The following is a 19,816-nucleotide window of genomic DNA, read 5'->3' as shown; positions in this document are numbered from 1 at the left end:
AGGCTAGGCCAGTGGTTTTCAACTCCAGTCCTCGGGACCCACTGCTCTGCACATTTTGTATGTCTCTCTTATCTGACACACTCAGTTCAGATCAAGGAGTCTCTCCTAACAAGCTGGTGATCTGATCAGGTGTGTTAAATAAGGAGACATAAAAAATGTGCAGAGCAGTGGGTCCCGAGGACTGGAGTTGAGAACCACTGGGCTAGGCTATCCCGCTCAAGTCAGTAATAATCATCACATTAGGTGTTGAGCAGACGTGCTCCTGAAAATCCAGTGATATTCATCACACCTAGTGTTGAGCAGTGCTCCTGACTTGTGCATGCTTATCTTATCCTGCTGGCGAAGGATTTTATATAGCCGCTATAGGTGGTGGGTCTTGACCATCTTGGCCCAAGATTGGTCTGCAACTCCGACCTGAAAGACATGTGCTTCAGATCTCTACCTTCTGCGCCGCAGGCCATCCTGTGTGTTGCGTGTGAGGGTTGAAGTATCAGTACAGGGTCCTTCCCTTCGAGTGCGCTAGAGCCCGTTGGGTCTTCAGCTCGACTGGGAGAGAGTAATCTCGCCCACGGGTTGAGTATCTCTTTTTCAGTTTTGGAGACGGACTCGATCCGAAACACCTCTCTTAATGACAGTGTGTTTAGCTGGTGTTGAAGTGAGAAAAGGTCCCACTGAAAGAACTTTCAGAGGCTCCTGGAGCATATGGTAGATGCAGCCATTGGCTTCCTCCATATGATGACTGCTTCAGCGCAAGCTTCAGGATCGGGTCCCGAGGTGACCGTGGCAGAGCAGCTCTCCCTTTGTGACTATAGTTCATCCCGGTCTGCTGCCAAACCCTCTTCAACTGAGGGGCCATGAATAAAGGGCTTGTTTTAACGGGGGCCTGGGTGACCCTCGACTACACGGGCATTCATGCTTCGAGTTGTTAGACATTGCAACCATTGCACAAGCTTCCCTTGCATGTCACAACTCACCCATCACCTCCTCCTTGGAGTCAGAAGCTTCTGAGGACACTTTGTTCCACTCTGCCCGCTTTACTCAATCGTGCCGCCAACGAGCCTCACGACAGTTATAGCCAGGGCAAGTGGAGACTCCATCCCTTCGGGTCCAGCTGGGTCATGACCATTCCAGGGCCGCTCAGTTGCCTCTCCGGTTTCGTCTCTCTGCCAGTTGTGTTTCTGTCCGAGTGGATAACCCTTGGACAGACACCTGCTCAAAGCTGCCTCAGGGGCCCAATTAGTCCCCAGTGAGCCTTCCAAAAGCAACTGCAACTCATGGTTGTCTGGCGCCTGCTCAAGTCAGTGAATTCTTCACACTCATGTTGAGCAGAAAAGCTCCTGAATTTCAGTGAAGTTCATCGCACTCAGGTGTTGAGCAGCAGTGCTCCTGTAGCTCAGTGAATTCATCGCACTCATGTGTTGAGCAGCAGTGCTCCTGAAGCTCAGTGATCCTTTTCACACTCAGTGCTGAGCAGAAATGCTCCTGTAGTTCAGTGAAGTTCTTTGCTCAGTGAAGTTCTTCGCATTCGAGAGATGAGCAGAAATGCTCCTGTAGCTCAGTGAATTTATCACACTCAAGTGTTGAGCAGAAATGCTCCTGCAGCTCAGTGAAGTTATTCACACTCAAGTGTTGAGCAGAAATGCTCCTGCAGCTCAGTGAAGTTCTTCACACCCAAGTGTTGAGCAGAAATGCTCCTGAAAGCTTAGTGAACTTATTTCTCTCTAGTGCTGAGTAGAAATGCTCCTGAAGCTCAGTGATCTTCACATGTAGTGTTGAGCAGTGCTCCTGTCTTTTGGGCCCTAAAAAGTCGCTTGCACTTACGGTGCCAAGTCAGGAGGGAACAGGTCCTCATAGTTGCCCCTTATTGGCCCAACTCAACCTAGTTCCCATCAACAGCCTTCCTGACTTCCCCTGAACACATTTTCCGGGACGGGCACGATGGCACCCACGTTCTACCCTAGAGACTGAAAAACGGTCCTACACTGAACGCGGAGGGTCAGATGGCTATTACAGGTACATTGGTAGTTATCATCACTTCTGCGAGCACCCCCTATAAATGGATAGCGTGCTTACACCTTTAGAAGTGGAACCTAGTCGTTGAGTGCGTCTTCTCTCCAAAGGAGATCCTGAAAGCTTTCGATCATTTCAGAGCTCTGTTTCCTGCAAGATGGGTTGGAGTAGGCTGTTTTCCTTCACCCTCAAAATGATGTTGCCTCGGTGTTTAAACGGCGCTCATCATGATGCAGAAGCATGGAGAAGCACGTCCTGATCATCAGGTTCCTGAGGAGCAAAGTATTGTAAATCATTGCGTCCCTTTTTATCCTCTTGGGCCTTATCTGTGGTGCAACTGCACTGCAGAGACCGCCCCTGAGCCACTGCAGGCAGTGAGTTAAAAACTCTGTTATATCAGTACTCCTTCTCACATGGTCTCTACTAGAGGGTAGGGACTTGCTCGCTTTCGGTCAACGTATTGTGCCTGGAGTTCGGGCCGGATAACTCTCACAAGCTGAGACCCCAGCTTGGATTGTGCCCAAGGTTCCTACCTCTCCCGTAATAGGAGCAGGTGGTGAGCCTGCAAGCGCTGCTCCGGAGGAGGCAGATCCAGCCCTGGCTTCCCTGTCCGTTCGCTTATAGCGGTTAGACGTGTACAGAACGCAAGTCATAGACCTCAGACCAACTCTTATCTGTTAGGAATTCAGCTGAGAGGGAAGGCTGTTTCCAAGCAAAGTTAGCCACTTAGTGCCTAATTTCATTTCGGTGGAAAATTCTTTGATGCAACATGTCCACTTAGGTGTTGAGCTCCTCTATGATGAGTGTAAAGTGCTCCGCCTGGGCGTTGATGATATGCTTTGCTAAACAGATTCTATAGCTGGGGGCTGGACGACACCTATTGAACCGCTGCTTCCCGTGGGCTACCTTCTCATGAAGCCAGTTTCACCGTGAGCCCGGTTCAAGTGTCGGCTTGCTGCGCCATTCCACTCCTATGGACTGGATACGTGCGCCTTTTTCTACTCCATTTGAGTTCCCTTAAATCTGAACCCTGTTGAGTTCCTCCACTCCCCTCCGATGTCGGACGTGCGGAACGTCTGGTGTTAGGCCTACCACTCGTAAGCAGTGTGGAACCTGTGCTAGGCTGGGTCCATATGTTGCGGTCCCTATGGCGACCCCATATGTGTATTCTTCCATGATATGGCTCCCTATGGTCAAGCCCGTGTCTTCCCTCGGCAGAGTCTCTCTGCCGTCACTGTCTGGTGAGTCTTCCCCTGTCTTACGCTGGAGCCACCCCAGTGACATTCGATATGTCGCACTGCCAGTCATCCGCCCAGTTCATATGGGTATTCTCCACATTACCTCCCTTTGGGTAGGATGTGGCTTCCGCAGCGTCCCTTCCTTCCAATGTACGGGAACGCTTTCCCAGTGGTCCTGTAGGAACAGCAGTGACTTCCTGGCCTAAGCCTATCCTCTTCCGCTAAAATGTCGGAGGATCAGAAGGCTTTTGTCTAGGCTCTGGATGGGGGCAGCGTTAGTGGCGTTTTCAAAGGGTGATCCCATTTCAGTCGAGTCGACTACGTCCGACGTTACCGACTGAAAGGGAACGTCCTGGTTGCGTATGCAACCCACCGTTCCCTAAAGGAGGGAATGGAGGACGTAGTTCCCTTGCCACTACCGCTGGACCACGAGTTACGCTCGACTCCTCAGCGAAAAAGCAAATGGTGCGTGCATCTACTTCCGTATTTATACCCGCGCCACGGGGCGGAGTGTGAGATGCAAATCTCGCACGCCAATGTGCATTGGCTCGTTCAATAATTCTCGACGACAATAGGCTCCCTGGTGTCATCCCATTTCAGTCGAGTCGACTATGTCCTCCGTTCCCTCCTTCAGGGAACAGTGGGTTGCATACGCAACCAGGACGTTTCTTCAAGACTGGCTTCTGTTAATGATCATGCTGCTTTTAATTTTAACTGTATACACCTCCGTTCCAAATTTTAGGGTCAGTAAGATTTAAATAATAATAATAATAATAATAATACTTTTATTCCACAAGGATGCATTAAATTAGTCAAAAGTGACAGTAAAGACATTTATAATGTTACAAAAGATTTCTATTTTAATAAGCACATCTGTTTTCAACATTGATAATAATAAGAAATGTTTCTTGAACACCAAATCAGCAGATAGTATTAGAATGATTTCTGAAGGATCATGTGAAAATTCAGCTTTGCCGTAACATGATTCAATTACTTCAATTACAAATAATTATATATATATTCCATTTACATTACAATTATATTGTAATATTTCACAATATCGCTTTTTTAATGTATTTTTTATCAAATAAATGCAGCCTTGGGATACGAGACATTTAAAAAACAGTTGAACAGTTGTGTAAATTGTGTGATGATGAACAGCATCAAGGTTTAAGTGTTCTTCAGATTAGAGGTGATAGAAGGACGCTGTCCTGAATGACAAGTAAAAATTCAGTTTTAATACTTTTTTATTTTAACAAAGTATTTTCTTGTCACTTCCAAATGATAAGCCCTAACAAATCTTGTCCTGCACTTTGGATCACCCATGTGTGAATTCCTGTTGTAATCTCTGGGATCTCAGTTCTGATAACTGAAGAGCAAGACTCTTTTGAATGGATAGTCTGTCTACAGGCAAAACACATCAAAACCGCATTATTAGAGCTTCCATTTGTGGAATTTTTTGTGCTTCCTCAAAATGTCAAAGCCATTTAAGAGAAAAACTACAGAAAAATCAAAGAGTTTTAAATTGAGTTCTGTAAATGTTAAATAAAAATAACGTTAGTTATGAATTCTCTTTTAAAATAATATTAGAAATGAATTGTTCAAGTAATTCTTGAAGGTACACTATGTTGGTCAGTCTAGTGGTTCAAAAAACTGCATGCATTTTGGAGAAGAACATTGGTTTGGTTGTGCTTTGGCTCTGTGCGGATGAATATGGTGATCCTACTGCTCATTAAACATTCACTACTAGGCTTAAAATATATAATTAGTTTTGATAGAAATTGGAAATGATCTCAAGCTGCCTAGCTAAAGACGTTACTGTGGATACTCATTATAAATTCCAGCCCAGCGCTACAATGACCATAATAAAATTATCCTTCACAACAGATAACGCTTCACAATGAACTCTGTTAGAGAGCTACACATGGTAATTTATCTGTTCAATAAAATTCCTTACTAATTCCACGTTGCTTTTACATTTTAAAATCCCTGAGTTCTCGCCATTTCCAAAAAGCAAAGTTAATCTTGATTCTCGTTTTATTACGAGCTGTCGCGTTCTCTTTTTGCCAACAGTCTTTCATGTAAAAAAAACCGGTTGATTCGCCGGAGGTTTGAGATTTATCGTGTCCATGTCAACCTTTCTCTCTTGTTGTGACAACTAACCTATGCCACTCCCACACCATATATGCATCAAAGTAGCTGGAGCAACTTTTCTCTATTTACAGCTATGATGAGACGCACACATGCAAATAACGTATGTACACAATTTCCAGCTAAAAAAACAACATCCCGATAGGTCTAAAATATAAACACTTATAATAGGCTTACCATAGTGAATCAGGGTAATACAAAAACACACTTTGGGAGAAGGATTGATGATGTATTGATTCATTATTTAAATTGTGTTAATTTTTAACAAAATAAAAGTTAAATAGTGTACCTTTAATTAATATTTAATTCACCGTTTTTTTGCTTTGTTCTTGAGTAAAATGATGTGCTATATTACAGGAGTTTAGGACTACTCAACTATTATCTCTCTATTTTAGCTTTATTTGTCATTATGTAATTTTTTATTAACTTTCCTTTAAGGTAGCATTTGTCAGCATCTGCAGAAACTTCTGGGAGTGTGGACTTGTGTCTCTCGATGACATCTCAGTGACCCTTGGAGACTGCCAGGTTGCTACAGGTACTTCTACCCTTTTTACAGCAAAAAGCCCTATTCAGATGGCAATTTTGTTACATGGTTAAAGTTAATTCCAGCTTTTTTTCCTTTTTCTTCCCACCATACACAAGGAATTTTAAAAACCAACCAAAAGAAAGTTTTCACTACAATTTTTTTTTAACAGTACTTTATTGTGCTTTTCTTATGAACAAAGTCACCAGCATTAACACTGACAAATGTTCACTGTCTTAATTGGAAGATATAACTGATAACAAATATAAAAAGGATATACACAAGAGAAACAGATACACATACATGAATGTTAGAGATAGATGATTTACAGGGAGAAAGTGTCTGTTGAAATTAAGATAATTAAGTTGTCTATTAAAATAAAAGCAGGGGAAAAAATAAAACAAAGGAAACAGATAAAAAAAAAGAAAAGAGAACCTGCATTTGCCTTTATCTACATCTTGATATACTCTCCTATACTATAACTTTAGATCACTTAAGTTTTAAGAATAGAAATCAAGAAATCAAGCTGTCATGAGTTCAGTTCCAATAGTTGTAATCTTTGCTTTATTGATTAAGGCAGTGGATGGCTCCAAACGAACAATATCTACAAAATAGGACAACCATTGCTGTTTTGACAAAGAATTAGGAGGAAACCAAAAACTAATGATAGTTTTATTGGCAGCTGTTAACCTAGTGAAGAAAGTCCGTTTTTGATTTAAAGTTAAAGTTACAGAGGAGACATCATTAAGAAGGAAAATAATGGCTCAGGATCAATTGTCAGTTCCAAAAGTTGTGATAGAACAGCAGAGGCTTTAACCCAGAAGTTAAAGATCGGTAGACATTCCCAGAATAGATGGAGAAAGCTGCCAATTGCCCCAAGTGTTACATTTGTTACATACAGGGAAGGGAATAAGTTTCATTCTAAAACGTTTCAGAGGTGTAAAATATATTCTGTGGATTACATTGTAGTTGATCAGCTGGTGGGCAGGGATTTTAGATGAGACAAACATCATTTTAAATCTGCAAACCAAATTGTTTCCCAATCAAAACTGTGATCCTGTCCTCTAAGCTCTTTGTCCAAAATTTAGGTAATACCCAGAGTTCCACATTTCTCCATGACAAGACTACCATAAATAATAGAGACCTTGGCTGTTTTCCCCTTCATGGATTCAAACCAGTGAGCAATGGGGTGAGATGTCAAAGGTCTGTCTCAAGGAACTCCATAAGCCTTAAGTGAAAATACAAGAACCATGAGAATCCAGTTAGATTGTAGCAACACTGCAGATCCCGGAATGTCCTTAACCCTGTGTCCCCATAAATATTCTCTAACTTGTTAATGCCTCTATCTGACCACAGCGAACAAGTATGGTTTCATGTCTCGTAATAGGTAATATTTGTTCCAGATATGAGACAGCATGCAAAATTTTGATTAATAATTAACATAATATTTTTGCTCCAGATATATCATACCATACATATCATGTAGATATTGAATTAGCTATAATTGGGCCAAATTCTTTAGAGGCTTTTTTAAAGTTTGATTCCTGAAAATAGCACATCCTGTAATAATTATTTTACAAACGTAAATTGTGGTGAAACATCCTATAATGTTGGGAAATTTAAATTAATAAATGTATTTATCATGTATATATTTCCATATGCTCACTTTAATGGAGAAGAACTAAAGATAATGCCTTTGCATTTATAAAGATATAAAGATATGCCTTTTCATAAGCATAAAGAAAAAGTTATGCTTGGTATTTATCCTTTCTTTTAATAAATAAAATGACTTATAAGGGTTAGTCTAAAACTGTCCCCATAATGAGAATTGTCCAAATAGCATGGTGTTTGACCCAGTTGTGTTACTTTTATGGGAGTGCAAATAAAACTTAAGCAACTGATTGTTCTATTATAGGGTAAACTCTATTACTTAAAGGTTGCTTGGCAGAAGTTACTTGTCAGTTGTAAGCACGTTTTAAACAATGTGGCTTATGGGCAAGGCCCTCTTAAATATTCTATTTATAGGCATATATTCCATGGCAATGGAGAACATCTGCCCTCACAAACATAGACATTAAATGGGCAGTGCCGGCTGTGGTGAATAGAAATAGACAAGCTTTTAACCATTTCACTCAAGTATAGTGTGGTAATATAACTGAACTTTACTATCCTAAAACAGGTCAACCATTTTGTGCTCTGTTTAGGACACTTAAATCCTCCTCCTGGACACTGTAACTTTGAAACTGGGGACTGCGGCTACACTCAGAAAAAGAAAGTTAAGAAAGGACATTGGCTGCGGATCAGGGGACAGACACCCACATCTTACACAGGACCCAAAGGGGACCACACCTTAGGGGTAGGTGAGTCAGATTTATTCTTCAGCTTGAAATGCTTTATTAACTGCTGATGTCATGAGACAGCGCACACTAAGTCTTTCCTGCTCTGACTTCAAGGCTACTTCATGTACATTGAGGCATCTCACATGTTACCCAAGCAGTCAGCCCGACTGATGTCCACTGAGCTGAGGGGTTCGATCGGCCCTCAGTGTCTGATCTTCTTCTACCACATGCATGGCTCAGGCACTGGCACCCTGAGCATCCTGCTGGATAAGGGGGACAAGGAGAGATTGCTTTGGACAAGACAAGGAGAACAAAGTGTATCCTGGATGAAAGTCACAGTGGATTACGAGTGTTACACAAGGCATTGGGTTAGAAACACGCTCCTACTCCCTTTCTTGTTGAAAAATGTCTTTTAAAAACTTCTTTTATAATGTCCATATCAAAGCAACCATTTGATCACTGAGAAGATGGGGCTTGAAGTGCCAGGAAACTGTGGTAACTGTGTTGCTTTTTGTATGAGAAATAAAGTCATGTCTCCCTAATTGTTTGCAGATTATATTTGAAGCCATTAGAGGATCTTCAGTAAGGAGTGACATTGCAATCGATGATATTGTGTTTAAAAAGGGACCTTGCAAAGGTGAGTGAACAAAATTGTTTACCATAACAACAAAATTTTTCAATGACTGACACTGCATTTTTAGGTATTTTATATTTATATTTTATATTTTATTTTTGTATATAACTTTTTATATTTTTGAATAAATTAATATATAGGATTAAACAACTTGTCACATCATGGCCCCACAAATTCTTGCTCTAAGATTTAATTCATATGAATGGATACATAAATGTCTTCTGTGCTGTAGTATGTGAATTCAAATACATAACCTGAAGGTTGAACAGGAAGTGTCAGTGATTCATGCATCGCCTCATCCTCAGATTTTTTTATTTGATGTACTGCAGTAGGTTGTGTGAGGTCAGTTGACTGCATTGCAGGTGGTGGGAGCAGGTGGTTTCTTCAGTGAGGTTCTCATTGGAGTTTGTCTATGGAAGGATAACATACTGTTACTGTACTTCTCTGATTCTGTTTACTGAGGAAGCAGTAATATGGGACCCTGTAAGAGACATGATGTACATATGTTTATACTGTGCATAACTCTCTCTTTCTTTCTCTCTTTCTCTAGATCCTGGAGACAGCATCCCATACTCAGGCTTCTCTGAAAATTTTAATGAAATTGAGTACTAAGCGAGGCCCAGGCTGATATATTTTCATTTGTGTGTCACTGGGGACAGGGAGACTGGGAGAGAGAAAAGAATATTTGTTTCCTAGACTCAACAGTGTTCTGCAGATTCTGGCCATGCATGACTACATGGAAAGACACACGTTTCATTGTCTATAGGTCTGAATATAGTCAGATTTTTTTTTGAGCATTGAGACATTTGGAGACTGTCTTATTTTTGTGTATTTTTTTGTAGGGAATATCAGAAAATACTTTTTAATTTTTGTAATGTGTTGACATTGCTTAGCGGTATGCTGCTAGGTAGCAATTTTCAGCTTCTGTTTGCTGAGGTGAATGTGTTCTTGTTTGTTTTTACACTGATTAGTGTCCAGGATAAAAGCTTGTTTGGACTAATGACAAAGTTCAGGTCATGGGTTGTATACACTAGGCTACATTATCACTCACAACGTTACATTTATTAAACAACTTTTTAAAAATTAAAATGTCTTTGTCAGGTCTTGTATATTCCTATCAGAATCACAACACTGTTAACTCTTGCAATCTCCCATCAAAGCTTCAAGAAACACAAGACAAGCTGTCTTCTTTTGCATGTACATATACATACTTTTGATTTACAATGTACAACGTTTTTTTTCCCTCTTATTATTCACCGCCATCTAGTGGAATTAGTGTGTTATGGAAAATATAAAACCTGGTTGAACCATAGACTGTAAAAAATAATTGGTTGAAACCAATACTAACCAAATTTTGGGAAAATACAATTATAAACAATGCTACTTCATATTTTTTCTGGCCTATACAGATATTTCGTGTTTGCTTTCCGTACAGTTTTATGTTCTCATTAAATAAAAGTCTTCCACCACACATCTGACAATACCACATTACCCATGATTCACAAAAACAGGTCGAACTGGCTTTCAAGCAACGTTCAAGCTAGAGCATACTGACCGACGTGTAGTCCTAATGTCGTTATCAGATTAAAGTTATTTCTTAAACACTTTTATGATTTTTCTGAAAAGTTTAATTTAGTAGTCGTGTGTAACCCGTTTCAGAAGATGTGAATTTTCGGACGTTAAGGCGAGTAGGCTATACATAGGAACTACAATTGTTGAGTGAAAGTAAAATATTCACTTATTCATAGTTTTGTATTGTTGCAGGCCTATTTCCTTCCGAATTATCTCATCTGGACACAAAATGTAAGTAACTAGTGAAAATATAATGCTTATTGTACCTATATTTATTTAAGGTTTCATAATAACAAAAATAAATCTTTGTGATCTTAAGTGAATTCTTCAAAAACTGTAGACTGAACGTGAAATATTATAATCTGCAAGACACTTTTAATCACTGGTTATCTATCAGCAGTGTTACTATACTTTAATTTGTCAAGTGATGTGTCAGAGGGCACTTGTTAAGTGTTGAAATCTTTTTTTTTTCTGAGATTGGTGCTAAGAGTGATGAGGATGAATCTGCTAAACTAGAACTACTGCAAAGTAGCTAATTCCCACAATTACACAACATTGAAATTGTAATTACAATTGTTTAAATTACAACAGAGACTTTTATTCTGCTGCAAATGTCCATCGAATTCATAGAGTAGTTCTGTTACTGGACTGGAAACTGTATGTTCAATATATGCCTAGAGGACCATTCAGCTGCTGTAGAGTAAAAACAACAGCTTGAATCTGCTTTTGTGTCTCACAGATGTTGAGAATTGTTGATTTTCCCATGCAGTTTATCATGTCTACAAGAGATAGTTCACCCAAAAAGGAAAATTCCTTCATCATTTACTCACCCTCATGTCGTTCCAAGCCTGAATTATTTTTTCTTCTTCTAGAGAATAAAATTGAAGCTATTTTCAAGAATATTGATAACTACATTTTTGTTACCATTGACTTCCAATGGACAATTAGACAATAAGACAATTTTCAGAATATTTTACGTTCCACAGAAGAAAGAAAGACATACATATTTGGACAACTTGAGGAATGAGTAAATTATTAAAGAATCTTAATTTTTGGTTAAACCATAAAGAGGCATGATAAATTGCATTAAATTCCCTATACTACTAGATCACGTTCAAACATTGTATTTTTGCATGAAAAGAATATATATATATTTTTATATATTATTTCTTTAAAATTGTCTCAATATGTCTAGGCATGGCAAATGTTCAAGTTGTCCTGGCCAGCTGCTGCTTCAACCACGTGCAGTTCACCTAAAACAGTTCTGCTCATGAGTTAGAAACATTTTACAGAAGGCTGTTTGCATAAAAGTGTTCTAAAGATGTACCAGATTGTATCAGCAACTGTTGGAGATATTGGCATTGGCGCCATGAGCCATTACTCGACACCTAGGCGGAATAGAGTTAGCAGACCAAGCCGCTCGGTGATAACAGCAAGTGCGCTTGGAGTCATACTGGTTATTGCTGCCATGGTAGCATGGTGCTACTACTACTCTTCTCTTCAAAAGGCCAACCGTCTGACGACTGAACGATTAGACCTTAACAAAGACGGTTTTGTCATCCGAAACCAAGCTGGTGTTGTCATTTTCAAAATGGCATTCAGGTATTTTTTTTTTAAAATGTTGTTGTTTATGCTTGTATTTATGATAACGTATATATTTGATTAATTATGATTATGAGTCACAGTGTTTTTCTTTGTCCATTTTAGGTCTGGAACCCTTGATCTGGACTCGTGTTCGAAAGAGGGACAGATTCTCACCTGTGACAAATCAAATGCGGGGAATATAAATTTCTTCATAGAAACAGTAAAGCCTAAAGACACAATTGATTGCTATCGTGTTCGCTGGGACGAGCTAGAGGAGCATCAGTTGGTGGGGCACGTCATGTCCTGCAGTGGATCACATTGGTACGGTGGTGCGGAGACTTGGTCGCAGCATTGGCCAATAGTTTTAAAAGGACAGCAAACACCCAAACCTTTCATTACAGGTGATATTCGTTACAATCACCAGGCGTTTGGTGGTATCTTAGAGCGCTACTGGCTTTCTTCCAATGCTACAGCCATAAAAATCAACAATTCTGTTCCTTTTCATCTTGGCTGGGATGAAACCAACAGAACTCTGTGGTTCCAAGCTCGATACGATGACAGCCCTTATAGTCCAGACCCTGGTAAACCCCATCATGTGACACTCAGCTATCGAGTATGTGTCGGCCTTGACGTCACATCTATACACAAGTACATGGTACGGCGATATTTCAACAAGCCCAATAAGGTTCCCTCAGAAGTTGTCTTCAGACAACCGATGTGGTCTACAAGAGCTCTAGAAGAAGTCAACCAAGAAATTTTTTACAAATATGCATCTGACATACAAAAAAATGGCTTCAACTGCAGTCACCTGGAGCTGTACGATAGATTTACTAGTGGCTACGGGGAATTTGAGTTAGATCCAATCAAGTTCCCCAATGCTTCAGCCATGTTTCAAAAACTAAGGGAAGATGGCTTCCAGGTAACTCTGTGGACACATCCATTTGTCAACTATAATTCTGTCAATTTTGGTGTTGGAGTAGAGCGAGGTCTGTTTGTACGAGTGCCTGATAGCCAGCTTCCAGCTTTGGTGCGTTGGTGGAATGGTATAGCTGGAATTTTGGATTTCACAAATCCAGAAGCTCGGGACTGGTATGCCTTGAATCTCCGCTCCCTCAAGAACAAGTATGGAGTGGCATCTTTCATGTTTGATGCAGGAGAAACAAGTTACTTACCCCAGCAGTTCAGTACCTTTGTTCCATTGCAGGATCCCAGTACTTTTACCCGCCGATACACTGAGATGGCAATACCGTTCAATGACCGTGCAGAGCTGCGGTCGGGCTATCAATCTCAAAACATCTCCTGCTTCTTCAGAATTGTTGACCGCGACTCTCTATGGGGATACACCTTAGGCCTCAAATCTATAATCCCTACTGTACTTACTATCAGCATTCTAGGCTACCAGTTTGTTCTACCAGACATAATAGGTGGAAATGCATATTCAAACCTCACTGGGCTTCCAGATCGTGAACTGTACATCCGTTGGCTAGAGCTCTCAGCTTTCATGCCAGCCATGCAGTTCTCACTTCCACCATGGCACTATGATGATGAGGTGGTGAAAATCGCCATTAAGTTCATTGCTCTCCACAAGTCTCTTGTAGCCCCTCGGGTTCTGGAGCTTGCTGGGGAAGTGCTGTACACTGGGGATCCCATTATTCGCCCTCTTTGGTGGATTGCAACAGATGATGAAGCAGCTTACAAAATTGACTCTCAGTTCCTTATAGGAAATGACCTTCTGGTGGCTCCTGTACTTGAACCAGGCAAGCAAGAAAGAGATATATATCTTCCTGCAGGCAGATGGAGAAGTTACAAGGGAGAGTATTTTGACAAAGGCCCCATATACCTTACTGATTACCCAGTGGATTTGGATGAGGTTGCTTACTTTGTGTGGTCAGGATAGTTGTAAGTAGGTAGGGGATGGACACCCCCCCCATTTTTTTATGATAATAGGATCAACAAGGTTTATGTGTTACTTTATCTGTATGCTGATATTACATAATGCTTAAGGAAAAAAAGTTAGTGTGTGTTTATTTCATACTCTTTGAACAATGGTAGCTTATTTAATGTAAAAATTAAGGTATTTGTCCATAAAACTGGTAATGTCATGCTTTTTTTAGTAGTGGAGTAGGATCATGTATTTGGCGTAATAATCTGTTTGGTTGTAAAATGTATTACCTGTATGAAATGAAATCGAATGTAGCTATACATGTGGAGTCGTTCACAGGCCGCATATGCAGTTGTTCAACTAATAAAGCTCAACTATATTGCTGACAAACAATAGGATTCATTTGCCGATTTGCTTTCAATTGACTGAAGGTCCACAGCCACTTCATCCAACGCTCTTGATGTTCTTAAATTTCCTATTACGACTCCGAGTGAGAAACCGCTTCAAACGGTTCAGTGCGTCCAGGAAACTGAACAAATAATTCAAACCGTTTCACAAACCAATAAAGACAGTTTTGACAACTTGTTTGATCAAGCGTTTGAACAGAATCGACTCAAAAGAGTGATTCATTTGTGAATGGAGCATCACTCATGCTTCCCAAAAAAGAGACTTCCAAATTAAGTACATTTTCCAAAGTAAATGTAACCGATTAAATGTAGTTTCTGGTGCAAAGCATGAAGTTTCCATGAGGTCATCATTATCATGATTTTTGATCATTATCATTATAATGTAGAGTAAAATATCAGTACATTTTGGGTTTATAGAAGGGAAAAAAAAGTGATTTTTTTTTATTTAATACATGTAAATGTTTAAGCATATGTTAATTAATATACACTCAAATGTGTAAACTTGTGAACATAAAAGTTAAATTGATAATTTATTAGAAATAAATGATAAACCAGGAAAAGCAACAAAAAAAAATTGGTAATTGCTTTTTTTATTATATTTTATTTTTTGATTACTTCTTTGTTTATTTATTTATTTTTGGAATTAGCAAAAGGGATAGAAGGGGAATTAGCTCAGATGGTAGTGTGCTCGCTGCGCAAAAGAAGGGGCCCAATCTTTCTGCCCCCGCACGCAAGCGAAACTGACGCAGAAAACGGGAATATGCCCACAAATGTCCCCTGCAACAATATTCGGGCTATATTCCTGTGCATTATTACATGTAATCCAAGTCACCCTCTGCAGGCTGGACTCGAACCAGAGTTCTGTGTGACTGAGTATAGTGTGCGATGAACTGCGTCATTTAGTTATCTATGACATATCATATATTGATTGATATTTATTGTGTATATTATTTTTAAAATGCATATTACATGTTTATAGTTTAATAAAATGAATAAAAATGTTTATTCAAATAGGTGTTTTTTTATGTGGAATATGATTTATCAGATTTATTTTAAGACACTTCAAATGTTTTATTAAAATTAATACACACAAATAATGAAATGACACTTCAAATGTAAAATGTTTTATTTAAATGAATACACACAAATATTGAAATGAGTACACACACACACACACACACACATATATATATATATATATATATATATATATATATATATATATATATGTGTACATGCAATATATATAGGACAATATAAAAGATGCAAATGATGCATCATGATGCGCAATGGCGGGCCCATGTACAGTAATAATATGTAAATATATATACTATATACAAAATATACACAGGAAAGAAACCAATTGTTTATTGAGTAGGTAGAGTTTGGCATTTATTTTGCTGGCGCTGTTCTGCCAACCAGTCATCTAAAGATTTGCCCCTTTGAGGCACGCAAGCAAAATGTGGCATTACCATATTGGCTATGACCAAACTCTTTGGTTTTGGGCTGCCCACATTTGCTGCACGTTAAAGGTAACCCCTCGCACATACTTCCTCTTGAGGACAATGACCCAGGTGCTGAAATGGGCTGCACAACTCCTGATGCTGTGGGGGCAGGTATGATGGGGCACTCCATGATGGCAGCAGCGGGCCGTCGACCTGGTCGCAGAAGAGGAGCCTGTCCTTCTCGATTTGGCGGAAGGATAAATTTATCTTTTGGACCTGAGGTCGGTGCCGCTTCATCAAATTTTACCCCCGGCGGAGGAAGCTGCGTATCTGCCACAGCAATTGGGTCAGGTGGAGTCAGTCCCTAAGCGAGGACACTCATTTCCTGTTTCTTCTGCTGCCGTTGAAACATGAAAATAAATTACTTGTGTTAGATATATAGAAGTATTCAGTTAATTTGAAGCAAATAATGAGCCTTGCTTACCACTGAATGAGTGTCTTCTGGTTTAGCTCAAACAGCTGGATCATTGTTTCATCCATCAGCCTGCGACTGTTAGGCACCAGCTCTCGGATCTGGTGGTAATCCGAGAGTATTTTAGACCACCTGGGGGTGCAAACTCCAGCCTTCTTGGTCGGCGACTTATGTAAAGCACATAGCTTCATACAAGTGGCCTCAACCAATCGGCTGGTGCTGGTCCACTGTGCTGGACCCACAGGATGTCCAATCAGACACCGTTTCACACTCTCCACACCCGGTGTGACTCCGGACTGCTTCAGTGTCAATGTTAATATTACGTGGAATAAAATGAGATTGAAATTAAATAAAGCCCTTAAAATGTCTTACTTGAACCGGAGAGACTGCTTCCAGTGTCAGATGGCTGTGACAGCACTGAAGGGGCAGGGGCAAGATGCTGTCCTTCTCCAGATGATGTGGACGACTCAGCCAGTGATGCTGGGGACTGAGGCTGAGGCAAAGTTAAAGGGCTGTTTGCGTGATCACGGCAGGGGTCATCCTCATACAGCACTGGAACTGTAATGTCCTCCGTGATCTCTTCCTCAAACCCCTAATCTTGCAGGTCTTGGTCATCAATTTCCTCAACCAGCCTGTCTCCCTCCTCTGGGTTCTGGAACACTGGAGTCAGTGTTTTGGCAGTCTGGCTGTAAAGATTCTCAATTCCGATTTCTTAATATTTTGTCTAGTACATTAAAGGCTAAATAGATAACTTAGCAGAATATTACAAAAGAACAAATTAATTAATTTCTTGACTGTATATGCTCCAGAAGGGAAATAGTGCTCATCCCAGGGCTTCCCAAAGATTATTCGGCTAAGCTGGTCCACAGCCTCTCTCATGGCACTGCCATATGATGCCATATGGGATCGAGGTCTCCATTCTCCAAGTGAGGCTTTTCCATTTATACACTATATTCTAATTATACAGTCTTGGCTTGTTACAGTACACATATAGTCCAAAAACAAGCTTTTGAGGGATGTTGTTTCTAAAAAGTTATTAAGATTGGGTCCTGCTGACATGGAGCAAAAGCACCAGAGAAGGTCCCACCAAGATTTGAGCTTGGATCGGTGGATTCAGAGTCGAGAGTGCTAACCATTACACAATGGAACCTTCTAAGAGGCAATTGATATCCATCAGGCTCAGAAATATAAGTCACTCTCTCTTGAACATAAAGGTGGACAGCCAGTGGAGAGTTTGTTCTTAAAGCCATTTTTATTCAAAACTGTTTGGAACTGTCAGATGGATCCCATGCTAGAGCTTCTTTAGATTTCATCAACACACAAAAAAAGAGGATTCCACATGCCACAAGCAATCAAGAATCACTGGTTTCAAAGTATAGAGTGCAAACCTTTTCTCCATGGACCCTTATCCCACGTTCTTTAGGAGGTTAACGTGGCTCAGTGAAATGTACAAGAATAACTAGTGTTCAAAAGCTGCCGAAACCCGGGATCGAACCAGGGACCTTTAGATCTTCAGTCTAACGCTCTCCCAACTGAGCTATTTCGGCAACCATGCCATTTACACCGCCACGATCAGATTTTTGTTACACAACTGACCTAGCTTATATAGATCAGTGGACATCACTGTGACTTGCCCTCGAGAATCATGCAGAAAAAAACTACAACTCGCAGGAGGATCGAACCTACGACCTCTGCATTACTAGCACAACCGTTAAAAACGATGATTAAAGGGATAGTTCAACCAAAAATGAAAATTCTGTCATCATTTACTTACCCTCAAATTTTTTCAAACCAGTATGAAAAAAAACACCACCACACAACAGGATAAGACAAAAAATGACGGGCTCGTCCGGGATTTGAACCCGGGACCTCTCGCACCCAAAGCGAGAATCATACCCCTAGACCAACGAGCCATTACAATTAAGAAAAGTCTACCACCGATCGTATAACTGCTAGTATTTCTGTAGTATTCTCCCAAACTGATCTTGATCCGTGAACATAATTATATATATTCCACATGTAAACTGTTTAGCTTAGCCTAGATAAACCAAATCACCTTGCTCACTATATGTGTTTATATGTTTTTATATACCCATAAATGCCTTACTTACAGGGCAGAACTGTACGTTCTTCGAATATCCTTATTCTCACAGATGTTTCCATATGAAAGGTGAGCTATGCTTGTTTACTAACTGGTCGGCAACTGTAAAGGTCAGTGCACTGCACATTTCTACTACTGGCCCAAAGGGTGTAATTAAACTTAGCTACCAGCAGGTGGCACTTCTGCCACATATATCAACACACCAAAATCTAATAATCTTCCAATTGTCTGTTGAGCCTCCATTCATTTTAATCTGTCCACTTCAGTTTATAGCTGCATAATAACTTTTTTTTGTGATTATGGTAAGTTTTGTTTTGTCATTGGAGACAAACCCAGTGGTTTTGTGAGGTAAAGATGTCATGGCTGAGGTTATGCAGTGTAAACTCATTTTTAGGTTTGAAGGTTTCAATGAGAGTAAGTTAGGTCCTTACGGAGGAGAAGGTGGTATACACATGGCAGATGAAGGAAGTTAAAATGTTTTAATGTAAAATCCCACCCCCAACTCTCTCCATTGTGTGTGATTTAACATGGTTTTATTAACATTTTTCCCATGTGTGTTTCTATTATCCTATTTTATTTGTGGTTTTGTTTTGTGTTTCAAAAAATTCTAATAAGTAATCAGTTTTCATTAAATGATTTAGTAAGCTTCCATGTGCTTGTTTGCTTACATGTGTAAACCACGCCTACAACTTGCCAAAAATATGATTAGCCTAGGCTATTAAATGTTGTATATATTTTCTCTTATTTTCAATATCCTTTTCTTCTACAACATATTTTACAACACATAGGCCTACAAATATTCCACTCTATGTGAAGACAATCAAGGACTGGATTTTCTTTTAAAACAGCATATTCATTACATATTACATAGATAATGTATATAGATACGCTTCTCTTAGCACATGCTGATAAAACATCTCGAATTGTATGGCCCCTGCTCTGTGCTTTTCAAAAGCTCCCCTCTTACAGGAGAACAAAGAGAAAGCTGACCAATCTAATCTAGCTTCACAAAACGGAAACAAAAGGACACAAAACAAGAGATTTGACCAACCCCAACACAGCAGCAAATATTTCAGCTTGCCTGTGCCAAGTGTACGGTTCACTGTCCGGTCACATGAATCTGTCAGTTTAGCACGTCTACAGCAGCAATCAGCACCTCGCTCCTGTGTGGATGCCACAGCTCGAGGCCCCAAACATTGCCTGGCTCATTATTCCCCTAGGAAGGTCACGGCCCTGCCCGTCAGACCGGAACTTACCCACTAATTAAGCACGCTGTTTTGGCACTGGACGTGTCATGTCTGTGGGAAGTTTTATTGGGATTAAGGCATCTCATGTTCACTTTTCATAAGTGGGCAGCCGAGCAGATTTACACCAGGGCCTCCTTCTCTTAAAAATAATGAAACATCAAGGCCTTGCTATACTACAATGGAGAAACCAAATAAAGAAAACAAATAGAGA

General features: G+C 40.1%; 2 protein-coding genes and 2 non-coding genes across 6 annotated transcripts in view; 2 read left to right on the top strand and 2 right to left on the bottom strand.

Moving 5' to 3' along the window:
* mamdc2a (MAM domain containing 2a) overlaps positions 1–9,984 on the top strand; it is a 45,335-nt gene extending 35,351 nt beyond the window's left edge. The window contains exons 12-16 of one of the 3 annotated variants that reach the window (XM_077231708.1): positions 5,842–5,934; positions 8,127–8,282; positions 8,376–8,629; positions 8,814–8,898; positions 9,446–9,984. In XM_077231708.1, the coding sequence (XP_077087823.1) occupies positions 5,842–5,934; positions 8,127–8,282; positions 8,376–8,629; positions 8,814–8,898; positions 9,446–9,507 (650 nt within the window). In that variant the 3' untranslated portion in view covers positions 9,508–9,984. Of the gene's footprint in view, positions 1–5,837; positions 5,935–8,126; positions 8,283–8,375; positions 8,630–8,813; positions 8,899–9,445 lie in introns of those variants that run through there. The other 2 variants (XM_077231707.1, XM_077231709.1) reach the window with 2 other exon arrangements.
* Positions 9,985–10,404: 420 nt separating this feature from the next.
* Positions 10,405–14,326, top strand: LOC143738961 (myogenesis-regulating glycosidase). The gene is made up of 4 exons (XM_077231023.1): positions 10,405–10,579; positions 10,660–10,698; positions 11,663–12,069; positions 12,175–14,326. The coding sequence occupies exons 3-4, from the start codon at positions 11,789–11,791 to the stop codon at positions 13,946–13,948; spliced, it is 2,055 nt and encodes a 684-aa protein (XP_077087138.1). The 5' UTR covers positions 10,405–10,579; positions 10,660–10,698; positions 11,663–11,788; the 3' UTR covers positions 13,949–14,326.
* Positions 14,327–17,731: 3,405 nt separating this feature from the next.
* Positions 17,732–17,804, bottom strand: trnaf-gaa (transfer RNA phenylalanine (anticodon GAA)). The gene has a single exon. It is a non-coding gene; the product is annotated as a tRNA-Phe (tRNA).
* Positions 17,805–18,098: 294 nt separating this feature from the next.
* trnap-ugg (transfer RNA proline (anticodon UGG)) lies at positions 18,099–18,170 on the bottom strand. The gene has a single exon. It is a non-coding gene; the product is annotated as a tRNA-Pro (tRNA).
* Positions 18,171–19,816: the final 1,646 nt, after the last annotated feature.

Source organism: Siphateles boraxobius, unplaced genomic scaffold (assembly GCF_051911475.1).
Source record: "Siphateles boraxobius isolate OS27281-9 unplaced genomic scaffold, OSU_SipBor_1 16, whole genome shotgun sequence".
NCBI classification, from domain to species: domain Eukaryota; kingdom Metazoa; phylum Chordata; class Actinopteri; order Cypriniformes; family Leuciscidae; genus Siphateles; species Siphateles boraxobius.
Note: the sequence above shows the minus strand (reverse complement) of the source record. Positions and strands in the feature narration are given on the sequence as shown.